Raw genomic sequence first — 27,482 nt, 5'->3', positions numbered from 1 at the left:
GATTTACCACAAAATTTGGAAAAAATATATCTGTTGGTGTGAATCTAAAGGATTCCCTTGGGACAAGGTTAAGATTCCTAAGATTCTATCCTTCCTTCAAGAAGGATTGGAAAAAGGATTATCTGCAAGTTCCCTGAAGGGACAGATTTCTGCCTTGTCTGTGTTACTTCACAAAAAGCTGGCAGCTGTGCCAGATGTTCAAGCCTTTGTTCAGGCTCTGGTTAGAATTAAGCCTGTTTACAAACCTTTGACTCCTCCTTGGAGTCTCAATTTAGTTCTTTCAGTTCTTCAGGGGGTTCCGTTTGAACCCTTACATTCCGTTGATATTAAGTTATTATCTTGGAAAGTTTTGTTTTTGGTTGCAATTTCTTCTGCTAGAAGAGTTTCAGAATTGTCTGCTCTGCAGTGTTCTCCTCCTTATCTGGTGTTCCATGCAGATAAGGTGGTTTTACGTACTAAACCTGGTTTTCTTCCAAAAGTTGTTTCTAACAAAAACATTAACCAGGAGATTATCGTACCTTCTCTGTGTCCGAAACCAGTTTCAAAGAAGGAACGTTTGTTGCACAATTTGGATGTTGTTCGCGCTCTAAAATTCTATTTAGATGCTACAAAGGATTTTAGACAAACATCTTCCTTGTTTGTTGTTTATTCCGGTAAAAGGAGAGGTCAAAAAGCAACTTCTACCTCTCTCTCTTTTTGGATTAAAAGCATCATCAGATTGGCTTACGAGACTGCCGGACGGCAGCCTCCCGAAAGAATCACAGCTCATTCCACTAGAGCTGTGGCTTCCACATGGGCCTTCAAGAACGAGGCTTCTGTTGATCAGATATGTAGGGCAGCGACTTGGTCTTCACTGCACACTTTTACCAAATTTTACAAGTTTGATACTTTTGCTTCTTCTGAGGCTATTTTTGGGAGAAAGGTTTTGCAAGCCGTGGTGCCTTCCATTTAGGTGACCTGATTTGCTCCCTCCCTTCATCCGTGTCCTAAAGCTTTGGTATTGGTTCCCACAAGTAAGGATGACGCCGTGGACCGGACACACCTATGTTGGAGAAAACAGAATTTATGTTTACCTGATAAATTACTTTCTCCAACGGTGTGTCCGGTCCACGGCCCGCCCTGGTTTTTTTAATCAGGTCTGATAATTTATTTTCTTTAACTACAGTCACCACGGTACCATATGGTTTCTCCTATGCAAATATTCCTCCTTAACGTCGGTCGAATGACTGGGGTAGGCGGAGCCTAGGAGGGATCATGTGACCAGCTTTGCTGGGCTCTTTGCCATTTCCTGTTGGGGAAGAGAATATCCCACAAGTAAGGATGACGCCGTGGACCGGACACACCGTTGGAGAAAGTAATTTATCAGGTAAACATAAATTCTGTTATTCATCAGGGTTTCCTTTTACAACCTACAGCTTGCATTGTTCCAGTAACTACTGCAGCAGCTTTTTGGTTTGATGCTCTAGAAGAGTCTTTAAAGGTTGAGACTCCATTAGATTACATTTTGGATAGAATTAAGGCTCTCAAGCTAGCTAATTCTTTTATTACTGATGCCGCTTTTTAAATTGCTAAATTAGCGGCGAAAAAAGCAGGATTTGCCATTCTAGCGCGTAGAGCTTTATGGCTCAAATCTTGGTCTGCTGATGTGTTATCAAAATCTAAACTTTTAGCTATTCCTTTTAAAGGTAAGACCCTATTCGGGCTTGAGTTAAAGGAGATCATTTCTGACATTACTGGAGGATAAGTCTGTTAAACAAAATAATTTTCGTTCCTTTCTAAACTTTAAAGGAGGACCCTCTGCTTCCTCTGCCTCCACAAAGCAGGAAGGGAATTTTGCCCAATCTAAGTCAGTCTGAAGACCCAACCAGACTTGAAATAAAGGTAAACAATCCAAGAAACCCGCTGCTGCTACCAAGACAGCATGAAGAGGCTGCCGCCGATCCGGGACCGGATCTAGTTGGGGGCAGACTTTCTTTCTTTGCTCAGGCTTGGGCAAGAGATGTTCAGGACCCCTGGGCGCTGGAAATAGTGACCCACAAGTATCAACTGGAAGTCAAGGATTTTCTTCCAAGAGGGAGATTTCATCTTTCACGATTATCTGTAGACCAGATAAAAAGAGAGGCGTTCTTACGCTGTGTAAAAGACCTCTCTACCATGGGAGTAATTTGTCCCGTTCCAAAACAGGGACAGGGGTTTTACTCAAATCTTTTCGTGGTTCCCAAAAAAGAGGGAACTTTTAGACCCATTTTAGATCTCAAGTGTCTAAATAAGTTTCTCAGAGTCCCATCGTTCAAGATGGAGACTATACAAACTATCTTACCAATGATCCAGGAGGGTCAATATATGACTACCGTGGACTTGAAGGATTCTTACCTTCATATCCCTATCCACAAGGATCATCATCAGTTTCTAAGATTTGCCTTTCTGGACAAACATTATCAGTTCGTGGCTCTTCCCTTCGGGTTAGCCACAGCACCCAGAATCTTCACAAAGGTTCTAGCGTCTCTTCTAGCGGTTCTCAGACCGTGGGGCATAGCAGTGGCGCCTTATCTGTATGATATTTTGATTCAGGCGTTAACTTATCAATTGACAAAATCTCACACGGACATAGTATTGTCTTTCCTGAGAACTCACGGTTGGAAAGAGAACGTAGAAAAGAGTTCATTATTTCCACGGACAAGGGTTCCCTTCTTGGGGACTATTATAGACTCGGTAGACATGAAAATATTTCTGACGGAAGTCAGAAAAACAAAGATTCTGAATACTTGCCGAGCACTTCAGTCCATTCATCGGCCTTCAGTGGCTCAGTGCATGGAGGTCATTGGATTAATGGTATCGGCAATGGATATCATTCCGTTTGCCCGCTTTCATCTCAGACCACTGCAGCTGTGCATGCTCGGACAGTGGAATGGGGATTATGCAAATTTATCTCCTCAGATAAATCTGGATCAAGAGACCAGAGACTCTCTTCTTTGGTGGTTGTCGCCGGATCATCTGTCCCAGGGGACATGTTTCCACAGACCCTCGTAGGTGATAGTGACAATGGACGCCAGTCTTCTGGGCTGGGGTGCAGTCTGGAATTCCCTGAAGGCTCAGGGTGTTTGGACTCTCTACTTCCAATCAATATCCTGGAACTGAGAGCAATATTCAATGCGCTTCAGACATGGCCTCAGTTGGCTTCGGCCAAATTCATCAGATTCCAATCAGACAACATCACGACTGTGGCCTATATCAATCATCAGGGGGGAACGAGGAGTTCCTTAGCGATGATAGAAGTATCCAAGATAATCCGATGGGCAGAGGCCCATTCTTGTTATCTGTTGGCAATCTACATCCCAGGAGTAGAAAACTGGGAAGCGGATTTTCTAAGTCGGCAGACTTTTCATCCGGGGGAGTGGGAACTCCATCTGGAGGTGTTTGCTTCATTGATTCGCCATTGGGGCAGACCAGAACTGGATTTGATGGCATCTCGTCAGAATGCCAAACTTCCACGCTACGGATCCAGGTCGAGGGATCCGCAGGCCGAACTGATAGATGCCCTGGCAGTGCCTTGGTCGTTTAGCCGTTTCACCGTTTCCTCTCCTTCCACGCGTGATTGCTCGAATCAAACAGGAGAGAGCTTCAGTAATCCTGATAGCGCCTGCATGGCCACGCAGGACTTGGTATGCGGATCTAGTGGACATGTCCTCTCTACCACCGTGGAAACTTCCTTTGAGACAGGACCTTCTCATTCAAGGTCCGTTCCAACATCCAAATCTAATTTCTCTGCAGTTGACTGCATGGAGATTGAACGCTTGATTCTATCTAAGCGAGGATTCTCTGATTTGGTTATTGATACTTTGATACAGGCTCGAAAGCCTGTCACTAGAAAAATCTATCATAAGATATGGCATAAATATCTTTATTGGTGTGAATCCAAGGGTTACTCATGGAGTAAAATTAGGATTCCCAGAATTCTGTCTTTTCTCCAAGAAGGATTGGAGAAAGAGTTATCAGCAAATTCCTTAAAGGGACAAATTTCTGCTTTGTCAATTTTGCTTCACAAACGTTTGGCAGATGCGCCAGATGTTCAGTCTTTTTGTCAGGCTCTAACTAGAATTAAGCCTGTATTTAGACCAATTACTCCTCCTTGGAGTTTGAATTTAGTTCTTAGAGTTCTTCCGTTTGAACCCATCCATTCCATAGATATTAAAATGTTATCTTGGAAAGTTCTGTTTTTAGTTGCTATTTCTTCGGCTCGAAGAGTTTCTGAGCTTTCAGCGTTACAATGTGATTCGCCTTATCTTATATTTTATTCTGATAAGGTGGTTTTACGTACCAAGCCTGGATTTCTTCCTAAGGTTGTTTCAAATAAGAATATTAATCAGGAAATTGTTGTTCCTTCTTTGTGTCCTAATCCTTCTTCTAAGAAGGAGCGTCTGTTACATAACCTGGACGTGGTCCGTGCCTTGAAGTTTTACTTGCGGGCGACTAAGGATTTCCGTCAATCATCTTCATTATTCATTGTTTATTCTGGAAAGTGTAGGGGTCAGAAAGCTACGGCTACCTCTCTTTCTTTTTGGCAAAGGAGTGTCATCCGCCTGGCATATGAGACTGCTGGACAGCAGCCTCCTGAAACAATTACGGCTCATTCTACTAGGGCTGTGGCTTCTGTTGAACAGATTTGTAAGGCTGCGACTTGGTCGTCCCTTCATACTTTTTCCATATTTCACAAATTTGATACTTTTGCTTCTTCTGAGGCTGTTTTTGGGAGAAAAGTTCTTCAAGCAGTAGTGCCTTCTGTTTAGGTCTCTGTCTTGTCCCTCCCGTGTCATCCGTGTCCTATAGCTTTGGTATTGGTATCCCACAAGTAAGGATGAAATCTGTCGACTCGTCATATATTTGTATAAAGAAAAGTAAATTTATGCTTACCTGATAAATTAATTTCTTTTACGATATGACAAGTCCACGGCCCACCCTGTTCTTTTAAGACAGATTTATTTTATTTTTTGTAAACTTCAGTCACCTCTGCACCTTTAGCTTTTCCTTTCTCTTCCTAAACCTTCGGTCGAATGACTGGGGGTGGAGGGGAAGGGAGGAGCTATATATACAGCTCTGCTGTGGTGCTCTTGGCCACTTCCTGTTAGCAGGAGGTTAATATCCCACAAGTAAGGATGAAATCCGTGGACTCGTCATATCGTAAAAGAAATTAATTTATCAGGTAAGCATAAATGTACTTTTTGATCTATCAAATAACTGAAGGACACAGTAATATTTCAGTAGTGAAAGGAGGTTTATTGGATTAACAGAAAATGTGCAATATGCATCAAAACGAAATTAGACAGATGCATAAATTTGGGCACCCTTGTCATTTTGTTGATTTGAATACCTGTAACTACCTATCACTGATTAATTGGAACACACAATTGGTTTGGTGAGCCCATTTCGCCTTGAACTTCATAGACAGGTGCATCCAATCATGAGAAAAGTTATTTAAGGTGGCCAATTGCAAGTTGTTGTTCTCTTTGACTCTCCTCTGAAGAGTGGCAACATGGGGGCTTCAAAACAACTCTGAAATGCCCTGAAAACAAATATTGTTCAACATTATGGTTTGGGGAAAGGCTACAAAAAGCTATCGCAGTGTCATATGTCAAGAAACCTGTAAATTATCGGTACAAATATGGTAGTTTGTATCAATTGTGTCAGAATATATTTTGCTTAGAAATTCCGACACAAATTAAATTAATAGTATTGCAAAGGCTTTGGCTGAGGTAACGCCTTCTGTCAAATGTTAGGAGATTTGAACAGTATTTATTTGGTGACAGTTTCCTGCTGGAATTAGTTACAGGGAACAAGCAGGTAAATGAGCGACTGTATCACGGTTTGACAGGAAATATAGTGCAGCACAACTTTCAGCAGACAAAAGCTTAACACTAATTTACTCACGACCAGCTGTAACCTTGATGTTTACCAGATGAGCGGTCGGACCGACCTCCGAGTGGTGGAGTACTATGCAGGAAGAAGGTTGCGAGTCAGCTGCTGTGAGGTTGTCCGATGCTGTGGATCCGCTGCGATAACTGAGAGAGCAGCGGTTAATGCTGGAAAATCCAGAGCGCAGAGTTAAGTCGCTGTGCAATGACGTTAGAGCCAACAAAGATTCTCGGGTCAGCGGAACAGGAGTTCTGTAAGTTTCTTTAGCTTAGAACTTAATCTGTGGATTGCTTCAGAGCTGGAGAGGCATGTTAGGAGTTATGCTTCAATAATCCAGCAATGAAGCACTGTAGGCAGCTCCTTAAATACGGATGTGTAACACTTATCAGAGGGTTAAGGTGGTATGAACAGTTACAGGATGGATGTTAAGGCGGAATAATGGAAATACAGGACACATTCCCCCCAGAAGGAAACCTCAGGGAGGTTTCATGGAGTTGGTCTATTAGGATTGCAGAGATGAAACAACAATACCAATCTATCTGCAGACAGGTTGGTTGCTGGCTCCCAAGAATCTTCTGAGGAATCATATCCAACCCAGCTAACCAGATACTGTAACTGACCATGGCGACGACGTGAGTCCACGATGGTTTGAACCTCATATTCTGTATCCGGTTGAGGGAAATCCTAGGGATGTATGGAAGTGGGGTTTGTGGAGACACAAAGTTTGACCAGAGAAATATGGAATGTTGGATGTATTCGGTAGAGTGATGGAAACTGTAGTGTAACAATCATTGGATTGAGCACGGCTATAATAGCAAAAGGTCCTATGAAAGGCTGTTTAATTTTCTACAGGTATTTGTTAACCTTAGGTTCTTAGTGGTCAACTCCTGGCAATCCTTTCTGCTTGAAGATCTTAGTGGATAACCACACAAATTGACCAACGGTATATTGTGCATGGGCTCTGTGACGTAGATCATAATACCTTTTCTGGGTAGCCTGTGCAAGCTTTATGTTATCCCGGACAATCTCAAAAGTATGATTTATTGAATTAGCTAAACCTGATACTTGAGGGCAAGGTGAATCTTGGGAATATAGCGGATGGAAACGTGGATGTATTCCGGAATTAATGTAAAATGGGGAGTAACCAGTGGACGAGTTAACGGTATTGTTATAGACAAACTCTGCAAAACTTAAATATTGTGCCCATGTCCCTTGTTTATGTGAACAGAAACATCTAAGATATTGTTCTAGCCACTGGTTAGTTTTTTCACAGCTGCTGAATCTTAAGTATTTTACAAAGTGCCTTCCAGAAGTTGGAAGTGAATTGGCTACCTCTGTCACTTAATATTAGTGAAGATATACCGTGTAACCGAATTATCTCTTTCAGGAATAAGTCAGCAGTGAGTTGGGGCGGTAGGTAGAGTTTTGGTGGCATGAAATGGGCCATCTTGGAGAATAAGTCTACCACCACAAATATAACAGTGAATCCTGAAAATTGTGGCAACTCAACAATGTAATCCAAAGATACAAATGTCCAAGGTCGATCTGTTCTTGGAAGAGGCTGCAGTAAACCCAAAGGCTTTTGATGCAAGGGTTTAGAGGTGGTACAAGTCACACAAGAGTAAACATAATGCTTTACCAATGTTCTCATGGCTGGCCACCAAAATGTCCTTTGAAGAAGGTTATAGGTTTTGTGTATGCCAAGATGGCCAGCTAAAAGAGAATCATGGTTTATCTGGAGAATTAGGTTCCGCATGTTGGGAGGCACATAAATCCGGGTGTCAAAGTGAAGTAGTCCATCCTTATCAGCTGTGAGGAGGTTAGATGGTAGAGAAGGATCTTTTTATTGGTTTACTTTAAGATCTTGTATGTAGTCCAATAGGGAGGCTATGATATTAGTGTCTGGAATCACAGTAGATGGAAGTGAACGAATTGTAGGCTTATGATCCTTTCTCGATAGCGCGTCTGCCTTTCCGTTCTTCGAACGCTGGCAATATGTAATGGTATACGAAAACCTGGAAAAATATAAATTCCAGCGTAACTGACGTGCAGACAATGTACGACTGGACTGGAGGTACTGTAAGTTTTTGTGATCAGTGTATATCGTAACGGGATGTTCAGCGCCTTCTAACAAATGTCTCCACTGGTCGAAAGAGCATTTGATTGCCAGTAATTCTTTTTCACCCACTGGGTAATTTAATTCTGATGTGGTCAAAATTCTTGAATAATATGAAATAGGATGAAGTGGTTCATTTGGATTAGCTCTTTGGGATAGAATTGATGCAATGGCAAAGTCCGAGGCATCAACCTCTAATACAAAATGGCAAGAGGTATCAGGTATCTGTAGCAGCGGTGATGTGACAACAGATGTTTTGAGGAGATCAAAAGCTTTTTGGCAGTGTGTGTCCCAAAGATAACACGGCTGATCCTTTGTAAGGTCTGTCAGAGGTTTTGCAATAGAAGCAAAATGATGTATAAAACGCCTATAAAAGTTTGCGAACCCTAGGAATCACTGGACCTCTCTTTTGTTCTTAGGTATTGGCCAGTCCTCTATAGCTGATATCTTATTTTTTTCCATTTTAATATCATCTTGATTTATGATGTAGCCAAGAAAAGATATCTCAGGAGAATGGAAAATATATTTCTCTAATTTTACACTTAAATTATGTGACTCAAGTGTAGATAGAACTATCCTGACGTGTTTTATATGGTCTATGATGTTACTAGAATATACAGGTATGTCATCTAAATAGAGTACAAGAAATATGTCAAGAATGTCACGAAAGATATCATTAATGAAACACTGGAATGTCGCCAGTGCGTTGCAAAGTCCGAAAGGCATAACTGTATACTCATAAAGACCATATCTGGTCCTAAATGCAGTCAGCCATTCGTCTCCGGGCTCTTATTCTAACAAGGTTAGGCAAAGAGACCCGTCCTTGTTTTTCACAAAAAATATCCCAGCTCCTGCTGGAGAAGAAGAGGGTCTTATGAAACCCATCTTAAGGTTTTCATTTATATAATTATTTAAGTGTTCTACCTCGGGTTTAGAAAGTGGGTAAATGTGCCCATAAGGTATTGTAATGTCAGGAAGAAGGTCAATGGGGCAGTCATATGGTCTATAAAGAGGGAGTGTTAGTGCTACCTTTTTGTCGAATATGTCGGCTAAGTCTATATATTCTATGGGAATGTCAGTAGAGGTTGTGGTTAACAGAGTGGATACAGGAAAACATGTAGAGGAACAGTAATGAGATGGAAAAGTGAGAGATAGGGTATCCCAATGAATCTGTGGCTGATGAAGACGTAACCAAGTGATACCAAGAACTAAAGGATAAATAGGTGAAGAAATAATATCAAAGGAAACTGTCTCAGGTGACGAGTAGTATTTGTGAGCAGGAGAGGTATAGTCTGATATGATACAGGACCAGAAGAGAGTTGCGATCCATCAATAACTTTGAGAGACATTGGGTTGCTTTTGGGAAAATATGGTATTTTATTACGTTTTACTAAATCAAAATCAATGAAATCGCCACATGTGCCGGTGTCAATGATAGCTTCAGTCTTCAGACTGTGAAGATCCCACTGTAGAGACAAACGTAACATAAGATAGGATGTGGTTTTGTTTTTAGAATATAAACAATGTTTTAATGGTAGTTACTTACTGTGTTTCTGTCTTAGGAGTTGGGGACGAACTCTGACCACGTGGTCGGGTGCTGCACAATACATGCAGAGGTTTAGGGAGTGACATCTGTTTTTTTCTTGAGTGGACAAAGGTCCTTTAATAAAACTAATGTCCATCGGCTGGTCATGACTATTGGGTTAGGGGTGTTTGAAGTCAGTCTGTGAGTTGGCAGGGAGGAAGCAGTTTTTGACCTTCTTTCCCGAATCAATAGTTATAGTCAAGGTAAACAAGTCCTCAAGCTGGTCTGGGATACCATTTCTTGACAACTCATCTTTTATCTCTTCTGATAGGTCTAACCTATACTGATTTTTCAATGAGACTTCATTCCATAAGGAATCTAGCCCATATCTTGAACTGGGTGATATAATGTTCTACAGGGTTCCTCAGTTTATTCTCAGCAGTTAGCTGGCGGTAGGAGTCATCATACAGGCTAGACATAGCTTTTAAAAAATGATCAAGGGAGTTCAGAATAGGATCCTGAGACTCATAAAAGCAGTCTGCCCATGCACATGGTTCACCTCTCAGGTATGAGAGGATTGTAAGGACCTTAGACCTATCAGTGGGATAGGTTCTGGGTCTTAATTTGAATAGTAATAAACATGCATTTCTGAACTGCTTAAAGAATGTTCGGTCTCCAGAGAATGTTTTGGGCAGAGAAACCTGTGGCTCTGACATGAGTCCATTACCAGATCCCTTAGCGGAAAGTGTTTCTCTGAGACAGGCTCTTAAGCTTTGATTTTCAATCTGTAAATCTCTGAAGGCCTTAGTTAAATTGTCTAAACAGAGATTCAGGCTATGTATTTATGGGGACACATCTGCGGCTTCCATTCTATAATACAACTGTAGTAAGTTGTGCGTTTATTTTTAGGGCTGGATTATTATGTCATATGTCAAGAATCCTGTAAATTATCGGTACAAATATGGTAGTTTGTATCAATTGTGTCAGAATATATTTTGTTTAGGAATTCCGACACAAATGAAAGTAATAGTATTGCCTCTACAACCTTAAGCTAATATATAAATATATATATATATATGTATATATATATATATATATATATATATATATATATATATATATATAAATATATCAAATATATTAACTGATTCAGGAAAAGCTTTGGCTGAGGTAACACCTTCTGTCAAATGTTAGGAGATTTGAACAGTATTTATTTGGCAACAGTTTCCTGATGGAATTAGTTACAGGGAACAAGCAGGTAAATGAGTGACTGTATCACGGTTTGACAGGAAATATAGTACAGCACAACTTTCAGCAGACAAAAGCTTAACACTAATTTATTCACGAACAGCTGTAACCTTGATGTTTACCAGATGAGCGGTTGGACCGACCTCCGTGTGGTGGAGTACTATGCAGGAAGAGGGTTGCGAGTCAGCTGCTGTGAGGTTGTCCGGTGCTGTGGATCCACTGCGATAACTGATAGAGCAGCAGTTAATGCTGGAAAATCCGGAGCGCAGAGTTAAGTCGCTGTGCAATGACGTCAGAGTCAACAAAGATTCTCGGGTCAATGGAACAGAAGTTCCGTAAATTTCTTTAGCTTAGAAATTAATCTGTGGATTGTTTCAGAGCTGGAGAGGCATGTTAGGAGTTATTCTTCAATAATTCAGCAATGAAGAACTGTAGGCTTCTCCTTAAATATGGATGTGTAACACTTATCAGAGAGTTAAGGTGGTATGAACAGTTACAGGATGGATGTTAAGGTGTAATAATGGAAATACATGACACGCAGAGATTTAAGCTGTCAGTGTCCACTGTCAGGAACATAGTGAGGAAATGGAAGACCAAAGGCACAGTTCTTGTTAAGGCCACAAGTGGCAGGCCAAGTAAAATATCAGAGAGGCAAAGGCAAATGATGGTGAGAACAGTCAAAAACAGCCCACAGACGACCTCCAAAGACCTACAACATCATCTTGCTGCAGATGGTGTCACTGTGCATTGTTCAACAATTCAGCACACTTTGCACAAGGAGAAGCTGTATGGGAGAGTGATACAGAATAAGCCTTTTCTGCACATACGCCACAAACAGAGTTGCTTGAGGTATGCAAACGCACATTTGGACAAGCCAGCTTCATTTTGGAAGAAGGTGCTGTGGACTGATAAAACAAAGATTGAGTTATTTGGTCATAACAAGGGGCGTTATGAATGGCGGCAAAAGAACACAGCATTCCAAGACAAACACTTTCTACCCACAGTAAAATTTGGTGGATGTTCCATCATGCTGTGGGACTGTGTGACCAGTGCCAGTACTGGGAATCTTGTTAAAGTTGAGGGTCACATTGGATTCCACTCAATATCAGCAGATACTTGAGAATAATGTTGAGGAATCAGTCACAAAGATGAAGTTACGCCGGGGCTGGATATTTCAACAAGACAACAACCTAAAACACTGCTCAAAATCTACTCTGGCATTTATGCAGAGGAACAAGTACAATGTTCTGGAATGGCCATCCCAATCCCCAGACCTATCATTGAAAATCTGTGGGGTGATTTGAAGCGGGCTGTCCATGCTCGGCAACCATCAAACCTAACTGAACTGGAGATGTTTTGCAAGGAGGAATGGTCCAAAATACCTTCATCCAGAATCCAGACACTCATTACAGGCTATAGAAAGCGTCTAGAGGCTGTTATTTCTGCTAATGGAGGCTCTACTAAATATTGATGCAATATTTCTGTTGTGGTGCCCAAATTTATGCACCTGTCTAATTTCGTTTTGATGCATATTGCACATTTTCTGTTAATCCAATAAACCTCATTTCACTACTGAAATATTACTGTGTTCTTCAGTTATTTGATAGATCAAAATGAAATTGCTGATCCAAACACCCAATTATTTATAAATGAAAATATGAAGAAATTCGGAATATAAAATATTCAAAATTACCTTCGGGTTAGCGCAGCTGGTCTAACAACGTGTAGGGTTAGCGTGCAAGCGCTAAGTATTAGGTTTTCTTTTCAGTTTGTGTGCACAATTTAAGTCTTTGGGGAGAAGAAGTTAAAGTAGTTGCAATATCCAAAGTTCTCAAGTTAGTGTGCGTCAGCTTTCACTTGCACACAAACGTTTTGCTTCCAACTTGTAATACGGGAGCTAACCCTTTTACTTCTGCCGGTGTTTGCACTCAAGTGAAAGCATTAAATAGTGCCTCTGTTCTAAAGTTGATACATATTATAAAATGTTGTATAATGTCTGTGTCATTTAATTCATAGTGGTAACACATTGTACATCTGCTTCTCTACCATTTCTGGAAATAACACGTTTGTTATTATTATTATATTTTATTTATAAAGCGCCAACATATTCTGCAGTGCTATCCATGGGTACAATTGATATAAGTTAAACAATGATACAATAATTATAAGAAACAAAAACATTTGACAAATACAGGAGGAATTGTATGATATCTCCTATTGTTTTTCTCTAGTTGTGATGTCTTAATACCCCGTCCTTGAATCTAAATCATTTACTACCAATCATACTTAGATTGTTTTTGTCTGTATTTAGTACAGTGAACAAACAATACATATTAGTGCTAACACTGTCAGAAAAAAATTTAATGGGAAATGCACACTCTAATGTGCTTAGAACTTGAAAGGATATAGTCCTTTTAACTGATATCTTCCGGTTCTGTACTAAACTGCAGACTTAAGGGAAAAATAAATATTATATAGGGAAGCTCCGTTTGGAGTAGGTAATACCAGAATGGGAGAGAACCTTACTCACGTGTGATAGAGCTATAACTTAGCTCTCAAGTAAAACTGTGTGTGGTTAAACCAATAGACTCTGTGTCAAAGACCATGGACATCAGCTGCACCAAATGCAAACAGCACACTCCACCGATCTTGGAAATGGTATGAGCAATACAACTTGTGAGGAGCGCTGTTACAAGGACTGACACGTCACAGGAGGCGGGACTTTTCAAGTTGTATCGCTTATACCGGTTCCAAAACCTGTTAAGTGTGCCGTTTGTATTTGGTGTTTCTTGTCCTATTGGTGTTACTAATTTTAATAACATAGTGTTATTATGCGTGTAACTATATTTTAAATATGTTTATAATGTTTTTTGCAACGTTTTAGGGGAGCGTAACCGTTAACCAGAGCTCTGAAGTCTCGCTCAAGCGAACGCGTATAACTTTCAACTTTTTAAACACTCGCTACTTCTGACCAGTGCAAAGAACAGCGATAAACCCCTTTTCGCTCGTGCACAACAGTTAACCTTTTTGTGTCCCACTATCCATATTTTATTTTTTTATTGTATCTTCTTTTATATCTCATTTTACATGTCTTAGCTCTTATATGCCCCACTATCCATATTATGTTGTTGTTGTGTGATTGTATCTATTTATATTTATTTATTTATTGTGTTCAAGCTTTATTCATTACAAAAAAATTGTACAGAGCCAGGGCAAAAAGGCAAAACAAGTATTAGGGTTATGCATTTGTTTAGTTAACATTTATGCATATGCATATTCATAATAAAAAGGATATTTGTTTCAATTTCACAATACGAATATCTGAACGAATGCACTAACTCAATTTAAAGAAAATGTTTCCTTTAAATTACTTTTAAAGGTAACATTCTTACCTATAGCATGATGGGAAACTTTTTCACCTATAGCAAAGGAACATTTACAGTCATGAACTGTTTATGTATCATACTTTGTCAGGTTTTTTTTTTCTTTTTACTCTATTAATATAGTCCACATTTTGTCAAGTTGCCACTACACACTAGAGCAGCAAAGCCTCATTTACTAGTCGGCTTATAGACCATTTTGGGATAAAGAGAGCAGCTGATTTGGGGTAAATTTGAGATCAATCTCCTTACTATTTCAGTAGTTATTTCCTTTTACTATGTGGTTGCCCTCCTATATCTGGTTAGCAGGCATTTGAGTTACATGCCAGACTTATACGCTATTATATATTTTTATTTATTTTCAGATTAATAAGACATGTTTTATCATGGGTCCAAAAGTGGCCCTATATTACTTTGCTATACCCTATTATCCCCTATTGCGTCTAGAACATATATTTAGGGGTCCAAGAGAGGCTTCTGGTTTTTCAGTACGGTTATCTTTTTTAATTCACTATTTCAGATGCAGCTTGGTGAAATTATATAAAAATGTGGGGTTGATTTTGCAATGTTGTCTATATAATTTGTTTAGCAAATCTATGTAACCACCTTTTTCTTGATGTACAAGTGCATTGTTGGAAGAATTGACTGTAAGAGTTTATATATTTACCTTAATAAAAAAAAAAAAATGAACAGGAAGAGAACAAAGCTTCATCCCACTCCTGTAGTTTTTTCAGAGGGTACAATTTTGCATCTTCAAGACCTCCAAACAACACACCATTGCTCAATCATAGCTATTTCTAGGGCCTTCTTTTTATATTATATGGAATATCTGTATTTTCTTGTATTGGCAACATAGGGGAGTGTAGTTGGCAATAGTACTGATAGTTCGGTGCCATTCCCTAAAGAGCTCTTCCAGTAGACAGTATGCAGCAATTAATATTGGGCGTTTTGATGGTGCTACCCATACCAACGTACCCACATTTCCCAAATCCAGAATGTAATGCTTCTTGTAAGTAGAATAATGGCTCCATTCTACTACTATTTTACTAATCACGCCAAGCCACTCCTATCTTTAGGGAGAAACATAGTATGCTTCTTAATTCTAGGTTTCCACTATCTTTAGTTTATTCTTGTTTATCTAATTTTTTTATGTATCTTCTTTTATATCTCATGTCTTGGCCTTTGTAGGTCCCACAATCCATATTCTATTATTTTTTATCTCGTTTTTGTGCCCCAGCCCTTTTCAATCTCATTGATTGTATGTGTCTTGGTCCCTCTATGACCTCCAATACATTTTTTTTATTTCTTGTATATTACATTTGACAAATTAGAGCACTTGTAACTCCAATTGTACATGTTTTGTCCCTTGTATATCTCACTGCACATTTCTTGGTCTGCCTACAGCCTACTTAACACGTTTTATTCTTTTCAGAACCCACTGAACATATCTTGACCCTTCCTGCCCTTGAGGTGTCAGACCCTTGTTGTGTTGCAGCTTCTCTCACTCAGTAATGTGATTAAAAAAGTGCTTGTGATTAAATATCTTTTTTTCTGATCTAATTTCCCTGCGGTGGTAGCATCACTGTCTGCTTCCCTTGTCCAATCATTGCTAATAACATTTCCTGGCTTTTCTAAGCCTTGTTAGTGTTCAGGTTTGCCTAATTTGCAGGTAATTTCCCATTATCATCGGTTCAAGTTAGAGATTTGCCTCATTTAGCATCAGGTCTGTAATTAATAATGGCAGTCATTTAATTAAAAAGTGACCGCACATCTGCTTCCTTCTCTAGTATAGTGTTAGTAAACTTTACATTCTTTTACATAGTAACAAAGCTTGTCTGTGTTGAAAGCTTTTCAGCAGCTTTGTTGTCTTTGTATCATCGGTACATCATGATGACTAGGGATGGGCAAATGTTTTGCAACATTAAAAAAATGAAACAAATTTTAACACATTTGCTCTTTTGTTTCAAATTTTGAATGTTTGTACAACATTCTAAGATTAGTTTAATGTAAATAGTATTTCAAATGCTGTCTTTAAAGGGACACCCAAGTCAAAATAAACTTTTATGATTCAGATAGAGCAGCAGTTTTAAGACACTTTCCAATTTACTTCCATTATCAAATTTTGCACAATCTTGTTATATTCACACTTTCTGGGGAACAAGATCCTACTGAGCATGTGCACAAGCTCACAGGGTATACATATCCTAGTCTGTGATTCGCTGATGTCTGTCACATGATACAGGGTAAAATCGACTACTTATTTGAAATTCAGAGTAGGTGTTAAATCATTGGGCTCCATTTATGAAGCAGCGAATGCTGCTTCAGAGTCCCATAGTTTTAGGCTCGCCTACCTTTTAGGTGGTGGATTAAAATCACCCTGATCCAATCAGAATGATTGACAGCCCCTGCTAGCACTGATTGGCTGCCAGAGTGCAGGGGGCGGCATTGCACAAGCATTTCACTAGAAATGTTTGGGCAATGATAAATGCTGACAGCTTATTCAGTTGGCATTTAGCGATGTCGAGCGGACACGATTCGCTATAGCGAATCATGTCCGCTCGGCATATAGTAAATCTACCCCATTGTCTTTTTATTATGTTCTTAATAATTAGGCAATTTTACTGCATTGAGTGGTCCTTCAAATATAATATTAGATTTGATTTTTTCTAATTCTAAAATTGCATAGTTCAAATCGAATTATACAGTATTTCAAATCCTCTCTTTAAATGTAATATTCAAAATAGAAAATCTGTTGTGTATCAATTTACTAAATCCCCTACCACATGTACTATTGAACCTCTGTATAGTTTTTGTTAAACTAAATGTTAAATTTGGATACTGAACCCAAATTTTGTTCTTTCATGATTCAGATAGAGCATGCAATTTTAAGCAACTTTCTAATTTACTCCTATTATCAATTTTTCTTCGCTCTCTTGCTATCTTTAGTTGAAAAAGTAGGAATGTAAGCTTACGAGCCGGCCCAATTTTGGTTCAGCACCCTGGATAGTGCTTACTGATTGGTGGCTGCATTTAGCAGTCAAGTAGATGAAAACATGTAAATGCATATTATGCAATATTCATATTTAATAAAGTGTGTAAATATGTATGCACTGTAAATTATTTTAAATAGATATTCCTGTATATATCTGTAGGTTTGGATATACATATATTTTACCCGAAAAAATCATATATATATAAATAGTACATATTCTTCTATGTGTATATAATCTAGCGGGATTAATGTGTAAGCGAAGCCCAAACCGCCTCTCCACTCGTAATCTAGCCCTACGTGTTTATTGTGCCTTTAGGGCCTTGGGCCGCATTGCAACTCTCCAATACTTTTGATCATATTCTCAACTCTCCCAAAGTGCCTATTTGTGTCTGCAGTGCACTATGGAGGTATTTAGCACCTTATTCACTGAATGCACTTCAGACTGCTCGTGTGCAGCACGTGGTTGCCTGAGAAGCAGTGAATCATTTGTCTTTGTTCACACATATCTACAGCTGAACCCATCAACAAAAACTCACTCATGTAGCAGGAAGGTGAGTGTAAGAAACAGCTTGCTACTCTTCTATATGGGAATCCAATGCACATTGTTATTGTGTGTCAGTTATATAGCACATGTTCAACACAAATAATGAAATAAATCAGGGCTTCTCTGACTGTCCCTTTAAGATCAACTTGTCGGTCAGATTTTCATGATGTATGAATATGAACCTATTGGTATCTGTTCATCTGAAGACATATAACTTTTTAAAACTTTTTTTTTAGATTTTTACATTTTTTTAAACAGCATCTCATTCTAGAAAGTCCTGTTTCTAGATAGATATGATATGCTGTCATGACAGCAGCAGCATTTTATAAAAACAATTCTTGAATATTTGATATGATATTTTTTTAAAAATTAATTTTCTGAACAAGGATTAGAAAGTTCCCTTGGGTGCAGCCATGCCTTAGGGAGCTTTAGTTTGTAAATAAATATTATTTAAAGGGATTGTTATTAAACTGTCATGATTCAGATAAAGCATGCAATTTTTAGCAACTTTCTAATTTACTCCTATTATCAATTTGTTTTTTTTCTCTTGGTATCTTTATTTGAAAAAAGTAAGAATGTAAGCTTAGGTGCCCGACCATTTTTGGTTCAGCACCTGGTTAGCGCTTGCTGATTGTTGGCTTAAATGCTTGCTTTTTCAAATAAAGATACCAAGAGAATGAAGAAAAATTGGTAATTGGAGTAAATTAGAAAGTTGCTTAAAATTGCATGATCTATCTGAATCATTAAAGTTTAATTGTGACTAGACTATCCCTTTAAGTAGAAGTTTGAACTGGAACACAATAATGTTTCTATAACGCATAATAGGTAAAATATTGCACCAGTTGTTATTTTGTTTCTAAAATCTACTACTCATTTGAAGTTCAGACTAAGGGGCAGATTTATCAAGGGCTGAATGGCCCCTGATGCACTGCCAGAAACAGCAGTTATGAAGCAGCGGTCTTAAGACCGCTGCTCCTTAACTGGTCTGCCGCCGCTGAGGCTGCAGACATCAATCTGCCCGATCGTGTTGATTGACACCCCCTGTGGCTGCAAATCTGTAGGGGGTGGCATTGCACAAGCAGTTCACCAGAACTGCTTGTGCAATGTTAAATGAAAGCAGCGTATGCTGTCGGTATTCAGCGTTGTCTGGCGGACATGATACGCTACAGCGTATCATGTCTGCCAGACATTGATAAATCGGCCCCTAAGTGCTATTGCATTGTTTTGTTATCTTGCATTTATTGATTTTGCAAATTGTCTTGCAGGGAACCAGCGACTTCTGCGTGGCACCTGACAAATTTATTATGAACATGACGCAAGACCAAATCAGCTCAGGTAATTTGCGGCTGCAAGGGAAACTGGGAATTAACTTGTTGCTAACACCTTCTCCTGGGGTTGTGGGACCAAGAGGAAGCTTACAATACAATCATTATAGTGAACTTGTGTTAATTAACAATTTATATATTTTGCAGAAGTGCTTCATTACTATCTTTACTGCAGTCAAAGCCTGAAAAACCCATTCCAGCAGGTAGTGTATAACTTTACCTAAATCATCTGTGTGAAATAAAGGCATGGAATACTCATAGCTAATCTTTATTTAATGGAACAGTCTACACCAGAATATTTATTGTTTTAAAAGATAGATAATCCCTTTATTACCTAACCCCAGTTTTGCATAGCCAACACGGTTATATTAATTCACTTTTTACCTCTGTGATTATCTTGTATCTAAGCATCTGCAAACTGCCCCCTTATATCAGCTCGTTTGACAGACTTGCATTTTAGCCAATCAGTGCTGGCTCCTAGGAACTCCACGTGGGTGAGCACAGTGTTATCTATATGACACACATGAACTAACACCCTCTAGTGGTGAAAAACTGTCAAAATGCCCTGAGCTGGCCTTCAAGGTCTTAGAAATTAGCATATGAACCTCCTAGATTTAGCTTTCAACTAATACCAAGAGAACAAAGCAAAATTGATGATAGAAGTAAATTGGAAAATTGTTTAAAATTACATGCCCTATCTGAATAATGAAAGTTTGTTTTGGACTAGACTGTCTCTTTAAAGGGATATGGAACTCCACATTTTTCTTTCATAATTCAGACATATGTGTGTGTGTGTGTGTGTGTGCATATGTGTGTGTGTGTATACCTGTATATTTGTGTTTGTGCATACGTGTGTGTGTATGCCTGTATATTTGTGTTTGTGCATATGTGTGTGTGTGTGTGTGTATACCTGTATATTTGTGTTTGTGCATGTGTGTGTGTGTATACCTGTATATTTGTGTTTGTGCATATGTGTGTGTGTATACCTGTATATTTGTGTTTGTGCATATGTGTGTGTGTGTGTGTGTATACCTGTATATTTGTGTTTGTGCATATGTATGTGTGCATGTACATTTCCCTCATTCACGGTTGAGCAAAGAGTGATCCTAAAGTCTTCTTAGATAAACTTATACCGCACTGAATAAGTCCTTTTTGAGTGAATTTCTTTAGATGAACAAACCTTCAAGGGGCTAAAATAAACATCATCTCTCCACAGGCCCTCACAAACTTCCAGAGGTACCTTACCACCATGCAAATCCAGATCCAGAGTTTGCTCCTGTATGCAGTACCCATCTTCCCCACAGCCCAGGTGAGATGATCCAGGACATTATTTGTTAATTGAACATAGTTTATATCATGTATAAACAATTTATTTGCTGGCCACAGTGTACAGTAAGAATAGAGATTAGACTTCCTGTAGGTTTATCTAATGGAACAATCTGTTTACTTCACAGATAAGATAGGCCATGCTCCTCACGGCTTCGGCCTAACTAGCATACCAAGTGCTGACCCTGTTTGTCACCCTCTGATTAGACAACTTTTCTGACCACACACAAGCTCACCTGTTACCCTAGAGCAGACAATCATGCCTGTCCGCTTACCTGAGAGTTTTATCATTAGCCTACACTAGAACTTGTCTCCTTCTACACAGAGCGTATCTGCCTTGTCTATAAAACACCCAATGTATGCACCTGTAGATCTAAGGCACTTCGTGCCCCTGATATACAGGATTTAGCCTCAGGTCTATCCCATATAATTAAATTAAATGACAATATATGAGTATGCAACTTTTTAGTATGCACCTTTTGTAGATACCATAAAGCTCACTATACCTCTTTTCTGGTTAATGGACAATACAGAAGGACTTGCTGGGAATACAACTTTTGCTTAACACTTCCGAGTCCAATCTACACCAGATCACAGCACTGCTGGACTGCAGAGGACTACATAAGGTGAGCAGCACAATCTGCAGTGCATACAAATAATGTAACGTGTAACTACTAGCAGATTTGCATAAGATTGTTTTTCACAATATTTATTTCTATTTGTCTGTCTATTTAATGTATTTTTTCATCTCTTTAACAGTTAGTAATATATAATATACATATATCATATACAGTATTTATATCAATGCCACTCTAGATGTGACTGGCAGTAAATGTATTTTGTAAAGAACCTTTTATGTTAATCTGAGTGAGAATCTTAATGTATAGTGAGTCAGAAGGTAAAGTGAGATAGTGTGTGATTACTAATTGTTTACCTTAGTGTAAAATGTGATATTACGGACTATATAGCTGTCTTTTGTATGAGGGATTACTGGTTACAGACAACATACCTACATATACCATCAAACTGTAAGTTGATTGCTGACTATGGACTAGATTAGAAGTGGAGCGCTAATTTACCATGCGCCCATAAATGGGCAAATTTGCCCACGATAAATGACTAGCTATTGCAAGTGGTTACCACAAGCTTACAATAGCAATTAGCGCTCCAAAAATTAACCAGAGATCAGATCTCTGGTTAATTTTAAAAAAATTCCCCCAATTGCCCCCAAAATAAACTGTATGGTGCCTTTATTAATATAAAAAATGGACATCTTTCATTTTTTAAATAACAACTGCACAAAGCAGTTTTTAGGGGTTAAAGTGTGCAGATGTGGGGTGTTAGAAAAAAAACGGCACTGAAAAGTGCCTTTACATTGCGGTCTATGTGGACTGTGTTAATACTCAAAATATATATGTATATGGTATGCTTATATACATATATATTTATGTGTTAATATGTGTATATACATATATAAACACATAAATATATATGTATACTTTGCACTTTGCTGCCCTTCACTGCGTTATGTTTTGTGCCGTGTATGATGGCATCAGAATGAGGCTCCCATTGGAGTCTATGGAAGCGCGCTCTCATAAGCACAACGCTTCCATGCAATGCAAACCTGAGGTCGTGTTCGCTTTGTGCTTCACCTATAACACCAGCACACATTTGCATGCGCTGGTATTACGAGTGGAGCGCAAATATTGTGCTCACTAAAGTGCTATTTTGTGCTCCACTCGTAATCTGGCCCTATATATCTGCATTCTGTATGTGGAATTGATAGCTATAAACCTACATTATATAAGATTACTTGCTATACCTTTGCCATTTAAAGCTGGCACGTACACCTCCCTCAGTATGGGTGGTGTGCTGCCTATATATAACAGAGCTTTTATGGATTACTTACAATATGCTTGTCTTGTTAATATTTATATGAATAAACGTTATCAGATAGTGTATATATGAGTGTAACACTTTATTTAATGTACTTATGTTGTGCTTGGTGCAACTTGTTTTCAGGTTTTTTTATTTGCGCTAACCTGACGAGCTTTCAACTTGTAATACATATGCAAGTTAGCGCAGTCAAGATCCTAAGAGGGGTTTGAAAAAATAACAAGAGGCATGAAGTCATGTCCAATTTGCGCTTGAGCACACCTGTTTACTTTCAACTTGTAATACACATGCAAGTTAGCGCAGTCAGGATATTGCTTATTGTGACCTGCGCTAACTCTTGTAATATAGCCCTAAGAGGGGTTTGACAAATCGCAAGAGGCATTGAGTTATGCCCAGGGCTGACTTATCCAGTAGGCTCAGTGCCTTAAGCTCACAAACTTTTAGGGGCCATGAAAATCGGAAGAAGTAAAAATAAATGAGCTTTTGGGTTTGAAGAAAATGTTTCCTTTTCATTTCATGATTCAGGTAGAGCATATGGTTTTCAACTTCTTTTATCTCATTGGTTTCATGATGTCATGGCTTGTCACTTTTATTTCTTGTCCTATAAATTTGGATTATATTGTTTAGAGCTACTCTTGGGGGTATATTTATCATAGTGCGAGCGGACATATTACGATGTAGCGTATCATGTTCACTGCACATCGATAAATGCCGACAGCATACACTCTCGGCATTTATCATTGCAGGTGAACTGCAGGTGCCGTTACGCCCCTCCCCCCCCCCTGCAGATTCGTGGCCAATCGTATTCATAGCAGGCGGACACATTATGGAGCAGCGGCCTTTAGATTAAATCGGCCCCTTGGTGTTTGTTGACTGGAAGCATCAGTGTTTCAGCAATTTATTTAAGTACTATGTTGTTTTATGGTGTCTGGCAATTTAATAAATCTCTGATAAAGTGTGTTTGTCTTGTATTAGGATTACTTGGAAGCTCTAATTGGGGTCTGCTATGATGGTGTGGAAGGGCTGCTATACCTTGCACTATTTTCTATCCTGGCAGCTCTGGCATTCTCTGCTATGGTGTGTGCTGTGCCACAAGCCTGGAAACAGCTGCTAGCCAGGTAAGCAATGTATCATGTGACATGAGCGTCATGCTATCTGTGACCTTTAGGGGGCAGCAGATAATATCCCTTAAAGGGACAGTCTACAATAGAATTTTTAATGTTTTAAAAGATAGATAATCCCTTTATTACCCATTCCCCAGTTTTGCATAACCAATACAGTTATATTAATATATTTTTTACCTCTGTGATTACCTTGTATCTAAGAATCTTCTTGACAGCTACCTGATCACATGACATTTTACTTATTATCTATTGTATTTTAGCCAATTAGTGCTGTGTTGTGCTGACTCTTAACTCCATGGGAGTGAGCACAATGTTATATATATGGCTCACATGAACTAAGCAGTCTCCTGTTGTGAAAAGCTAATAAAAAGCATGTGATTAAGAGGCTGTCTATATTGGCTTAGAAACAGGCAGAAATTTAGAGGTTTAAATGTTATAAAGTATATTAATATAACAATGTTGCTTGTGCAAAGCCGAGGAATGGGTAGTATAGGCATTGTCTATCTTTTTAAACAATAACAATTTTAGTGTAGACTGTCCCTTTAAGCTTCAAAGTTGACAGTGAAATTAAAGGGGCACTACTGAAATTTGTTTTCCTCTTAAAGGGACATGAAACACATTTTTTTTCTTTCTTGATTCAAATAGTCTATACCATTTTAACCAACTTTCCAATTTACTTCTATTATCAAATGTGCTTTATGGTCTTGGTATCCTTTGTTGAAGGAGCAGCAATACACTACTAGCTGAAAAAATTGGGTGCGCCAATGACAAGCGACATATATATTTATCCACCAGTCAGCATCTAGCTCCTAGTAGTGCACTGCTGCTCCTGAGCCTACCTAGGTATGCTTTTGTAACATAGGATACCAAAGCAAATTAGTTAATGGAGGAAAATTAGGAAGTTGTTTAAAATTGCATTATTTGTCTGAATCATGTTTAATTTTGACTTTATGGTCTCTAAAGTCTTCCCAATGAGTTGTTATACCAACTGCATAGTATTACATGCACTGGAAACTGATCCTTTAGGTTTAATTTTGCAATTAAAGTAGCTGGTTTTGCTCATTAAAACCACCATCTACAATGAAAATGTCAGTACCTTATTATTAGGTGTATAGCAAGAGCAAGATAAGATAAGGAGGTCTACTCTTTCTTAAGACTCAGCCCACCTGTATGGACATGTTTTTCATAACAATAGTTAGTAATTTCATGCACTCACTAATTACCAGCAGAAACCTGGGAATAAAATATAAGCAAGCATCAAAATTTACTTTTAGAGATCTATTGTACACAAAATATTTTATCTAGTATATAAAAGAGGAAAACATTATAATATAGTGTTTAAAACAAATAAGTCAGGAAAAGCTGTTTAATATCTCACCCTACTGGCTGATTATTATTATTATTATCAGGTATAAGAACAACTCCTTCCGCTGTATTGTTGTGCTGGGAAAAATGCTGACAAAAAAGAAGTTTTATTCAGTACAGGAACAATTTTTTTTTTCAAGAAAACATTTGAAATTTCTTCTTTAAGATAAATGAAAAACTGTTGTGTCTATTTTAGGGATAGAGATTATAACGACATAGATGAGGAGGACCCATTTAACCCGCAGGCTCGGCGGATCGCTGTTCATAACCCCAACCGCGCCCAGCTAAGGAGTTTCTGCAGCTTCAGCAGCAGTTTAGGCAGCCAGGCCAGCTTGCAGCCACCTACACAGCCCGTCTCCAATGCACCAGTCGCAGAGTACATGTAAGAGGCTTCCAGCATTATTGTAGAAACAACTGGACCATCTGTATTCTTTAACCTTTTCCTTTTGCTAGATAATGTGAAATCCATTGCTTGCTTGTATGTCTGTACAAAGGGCAATCCTTGCTGCTGTAGTATTATTATTGGTAATTAACTGCAAAAGACTTGGGACCCAATTATCTAAAGCTTTCTAGGCTTGTGAGATTTTCTCAGTAATATCACGAGTACTATGAAACACCTGTTTTAATTGTCTAAAGGCTATTTTTACCTTGAGAACAACGGATCTTGCAAAGTAGGTGCTCCCTACTTTATTTTAAGTGAGTGAAGGCAGTGTATACGTTATAAAAGGGCTCATTAAAATCATAATTTTAAGAATCCGATAAATTAATCAATTACTTATGGAAATAAAAAATGCAATAAAAATTGTATTGTTTGATCTCATTAAAAATCACAATGAAATTTTTCTGGGAAATCATATTTCATGGAAAAATTAAAAACTGAAATTATGCAGAAAATAAATATTTAAGCAGCACAGTAGAAATTGTAATAAAACTACACTGCACATGCAAAAAGCGCAGTGAAATTTGTATTCATAATATGAAATTCAGAGCGCATTGTTTTCCTTATTTTAAAATTAGTTTCCCCGCATTTGCTAGTGGGCTTTTCCTGCAAAGTTTCCCTTTACATTACTTTCTATGGGAGACATCTCACAACTCACAGGGACAGACCTTTTTCTTTCCTATGGCATGGAGAGTCCACAACGTCATTCCAATTACTAGTGGGATATTCAACTCCTGGCCAGCAGGAGGAGGCAAAGAGCACTCCAGCAAAGCTGTTAAGTGTAACTTCCCTTACCCATAATCCCTAGTCATTCTCTTTACCTCTGTCAAGGATGTGCAAAGACAGTGTCTGAAGATATTTAATCCTTTTATGGGTACTTTTCCCTGCGAGCAAGGATTGGGGTCTAGCTGTGTCCATGTCAGTCTCTTTAGTAAGAATAGTGGTGACCTTTAGCAGTTAGAAGGCGGCAACATGGTCTTTGCTTTACTTCTAACACTTTGCTACCCCTTTGCAGAAAGCCAGGGTTGGTTACTCTGTTCTTTCTTTTACTACAGGTCCCTGACAGGGAGTGGAGTACCGGTCTTTTTGGACTCAGTTTATCCTTATATGGTTAAGGGTACATTCAGGGGTAACTTTATTGGTACAATCTACAGGCACTTTTTAAATGAGACAGAGAGACTTAAGGGTTAATGAAGCTTGCTTGCATTTTCCCTTAATTACTTGGCAAGGGTTTTTTTTTATTTATTTTTGGTCAATAAAGGATGTCAGTTCTTGAAAAATTAATATGTGCAGGGTACTTTATTTGGGCCATTTTCATTAACGCAGGCTTATTAGCTGTGGCGCAGTTCTTTTTCGGCCGCTCACGTGACTTCTTCATTTACGCTGTATCGGAGCGGAGCATTGTGAGTTTAGAATTGCCGGCTTTCACAGACTTTGCTGATCGGTTCGTTCGCTTAGAGGAGAGGACCTCTGCTGGAGAGTCTCACTCCTCTTACTAATGGGATACTGATTCCGGTCATGATAGGAGCCTCAGACAAACGCTTAGATCTCTTGTCTGAGGTTGGGTCTTAGAGTGTTAATAAAATTATTAGCCTCTGTGTTAGAAGTCTTCACATATTCCTTGAACATATTAGGGTTTTCTCCAACATAGGTGTGTCCGGTCCACGGCGTCATCCTTACTTGTGGGATATTCTCTTCCCCAACAGGAAATGGCAAAGAGCCCAGCAAAGCTGGTCACATGATCCCTCCTAGGCTCCGCCTTCCCCAGTCATTCTCTTTGCCGTTGCACAGGCAACATCTCCACGGAGATGGCTTAGAGTTTTTTGGTGTTTAAATGTAGTTTTATTCTTCAATCAAGAGTTTGTTATTTTAAAATAGTGCTGGTATGTACTATTTACTCTGAAACAGAAAATAGATGAAGATTTCTGTTTGTAAGAGGAAGATGATTTTAGCAACCGTTACTAAAATCGATGGCTGTTTCCACACAGGACTGTTGAGATGAAGTAACTTCAGTTGGGGGAAACAGTGTGCAGACTTTGCTGCTTGAAGTATGACACATTTCTAACAAGACTTGGTAATGCTGGAAGCTGTCATTTTCCCTATGGGATCCGGTAAGCCATTTTATTATTAAGAATAAAGGGCTTCACAAGGGCTTTAAAGACTGGTAGACATTTTTCTGGGCTAAAACGATTACTTTATAAGCAGTTTTAATAGTTTATAGCTTTGAGGAGTTATTTTAATCTTGGGAATTATGTTAAAAAAAACGGCAGGCACTGTATTGGACACCTTTTT

At 38.8% G+C, this 27,482-nt stretch overlaps 1 protein-coding gene across 1 annotated transcript in view; it reads left to right on the top strand.

Annotated features, from left to right (window-relative positions):
- TTYH2 (tweety family member 2) overlaps positions 1–27,482 on the top strand; it is a 310,797-nt gene that overhangs the window by 248,804 nt on the left and 34,511 nt on the right. The window contains exons 7-12 of the mRNA XM_053706960.1: positions 18,981–19,050; positions 19,188–19,243; positions 20,257–20,349; positions 20,900–20,992; positions 23,238–23,380; positions 24,948–25,133. Of these exons, the coding sequence (XP_053562935.1) occupies positions 18,981–19,050; positions 19,188–19,243; positions 20,257–20,349; positions 20,900–20,992; positions 23,238–23,380; positions 24,948–25,133 (641 nt within the window). The remainder of the gene's footprint in view (positions 1–18,980; positions 19,051–19,187; positions 19,244–20,256; positions 20,350–20,899; positions 20,993–23,237; positions 23,381–24,947; positions 25,134–27,482) is intronic.

The sequence above is a fragment of the Bombina bombina genome, chromosome 1, assembly GCF_027579735.1.
Source record: "Bombina bombina isolate aBomBom1 chromosome 1, aBomBom1.pri, whole genome shotgun sequence".
NCBI classification, from domain to species: domain Eukaryota; kingdom Metazoa; phylum Chordata; class Amphibia; order Anura; family Bombinatoridae; genus Bombina; species Bombina bombina.
This window is presented reverse-complemented; position numbering and strand designations above follow the sequence as displayed.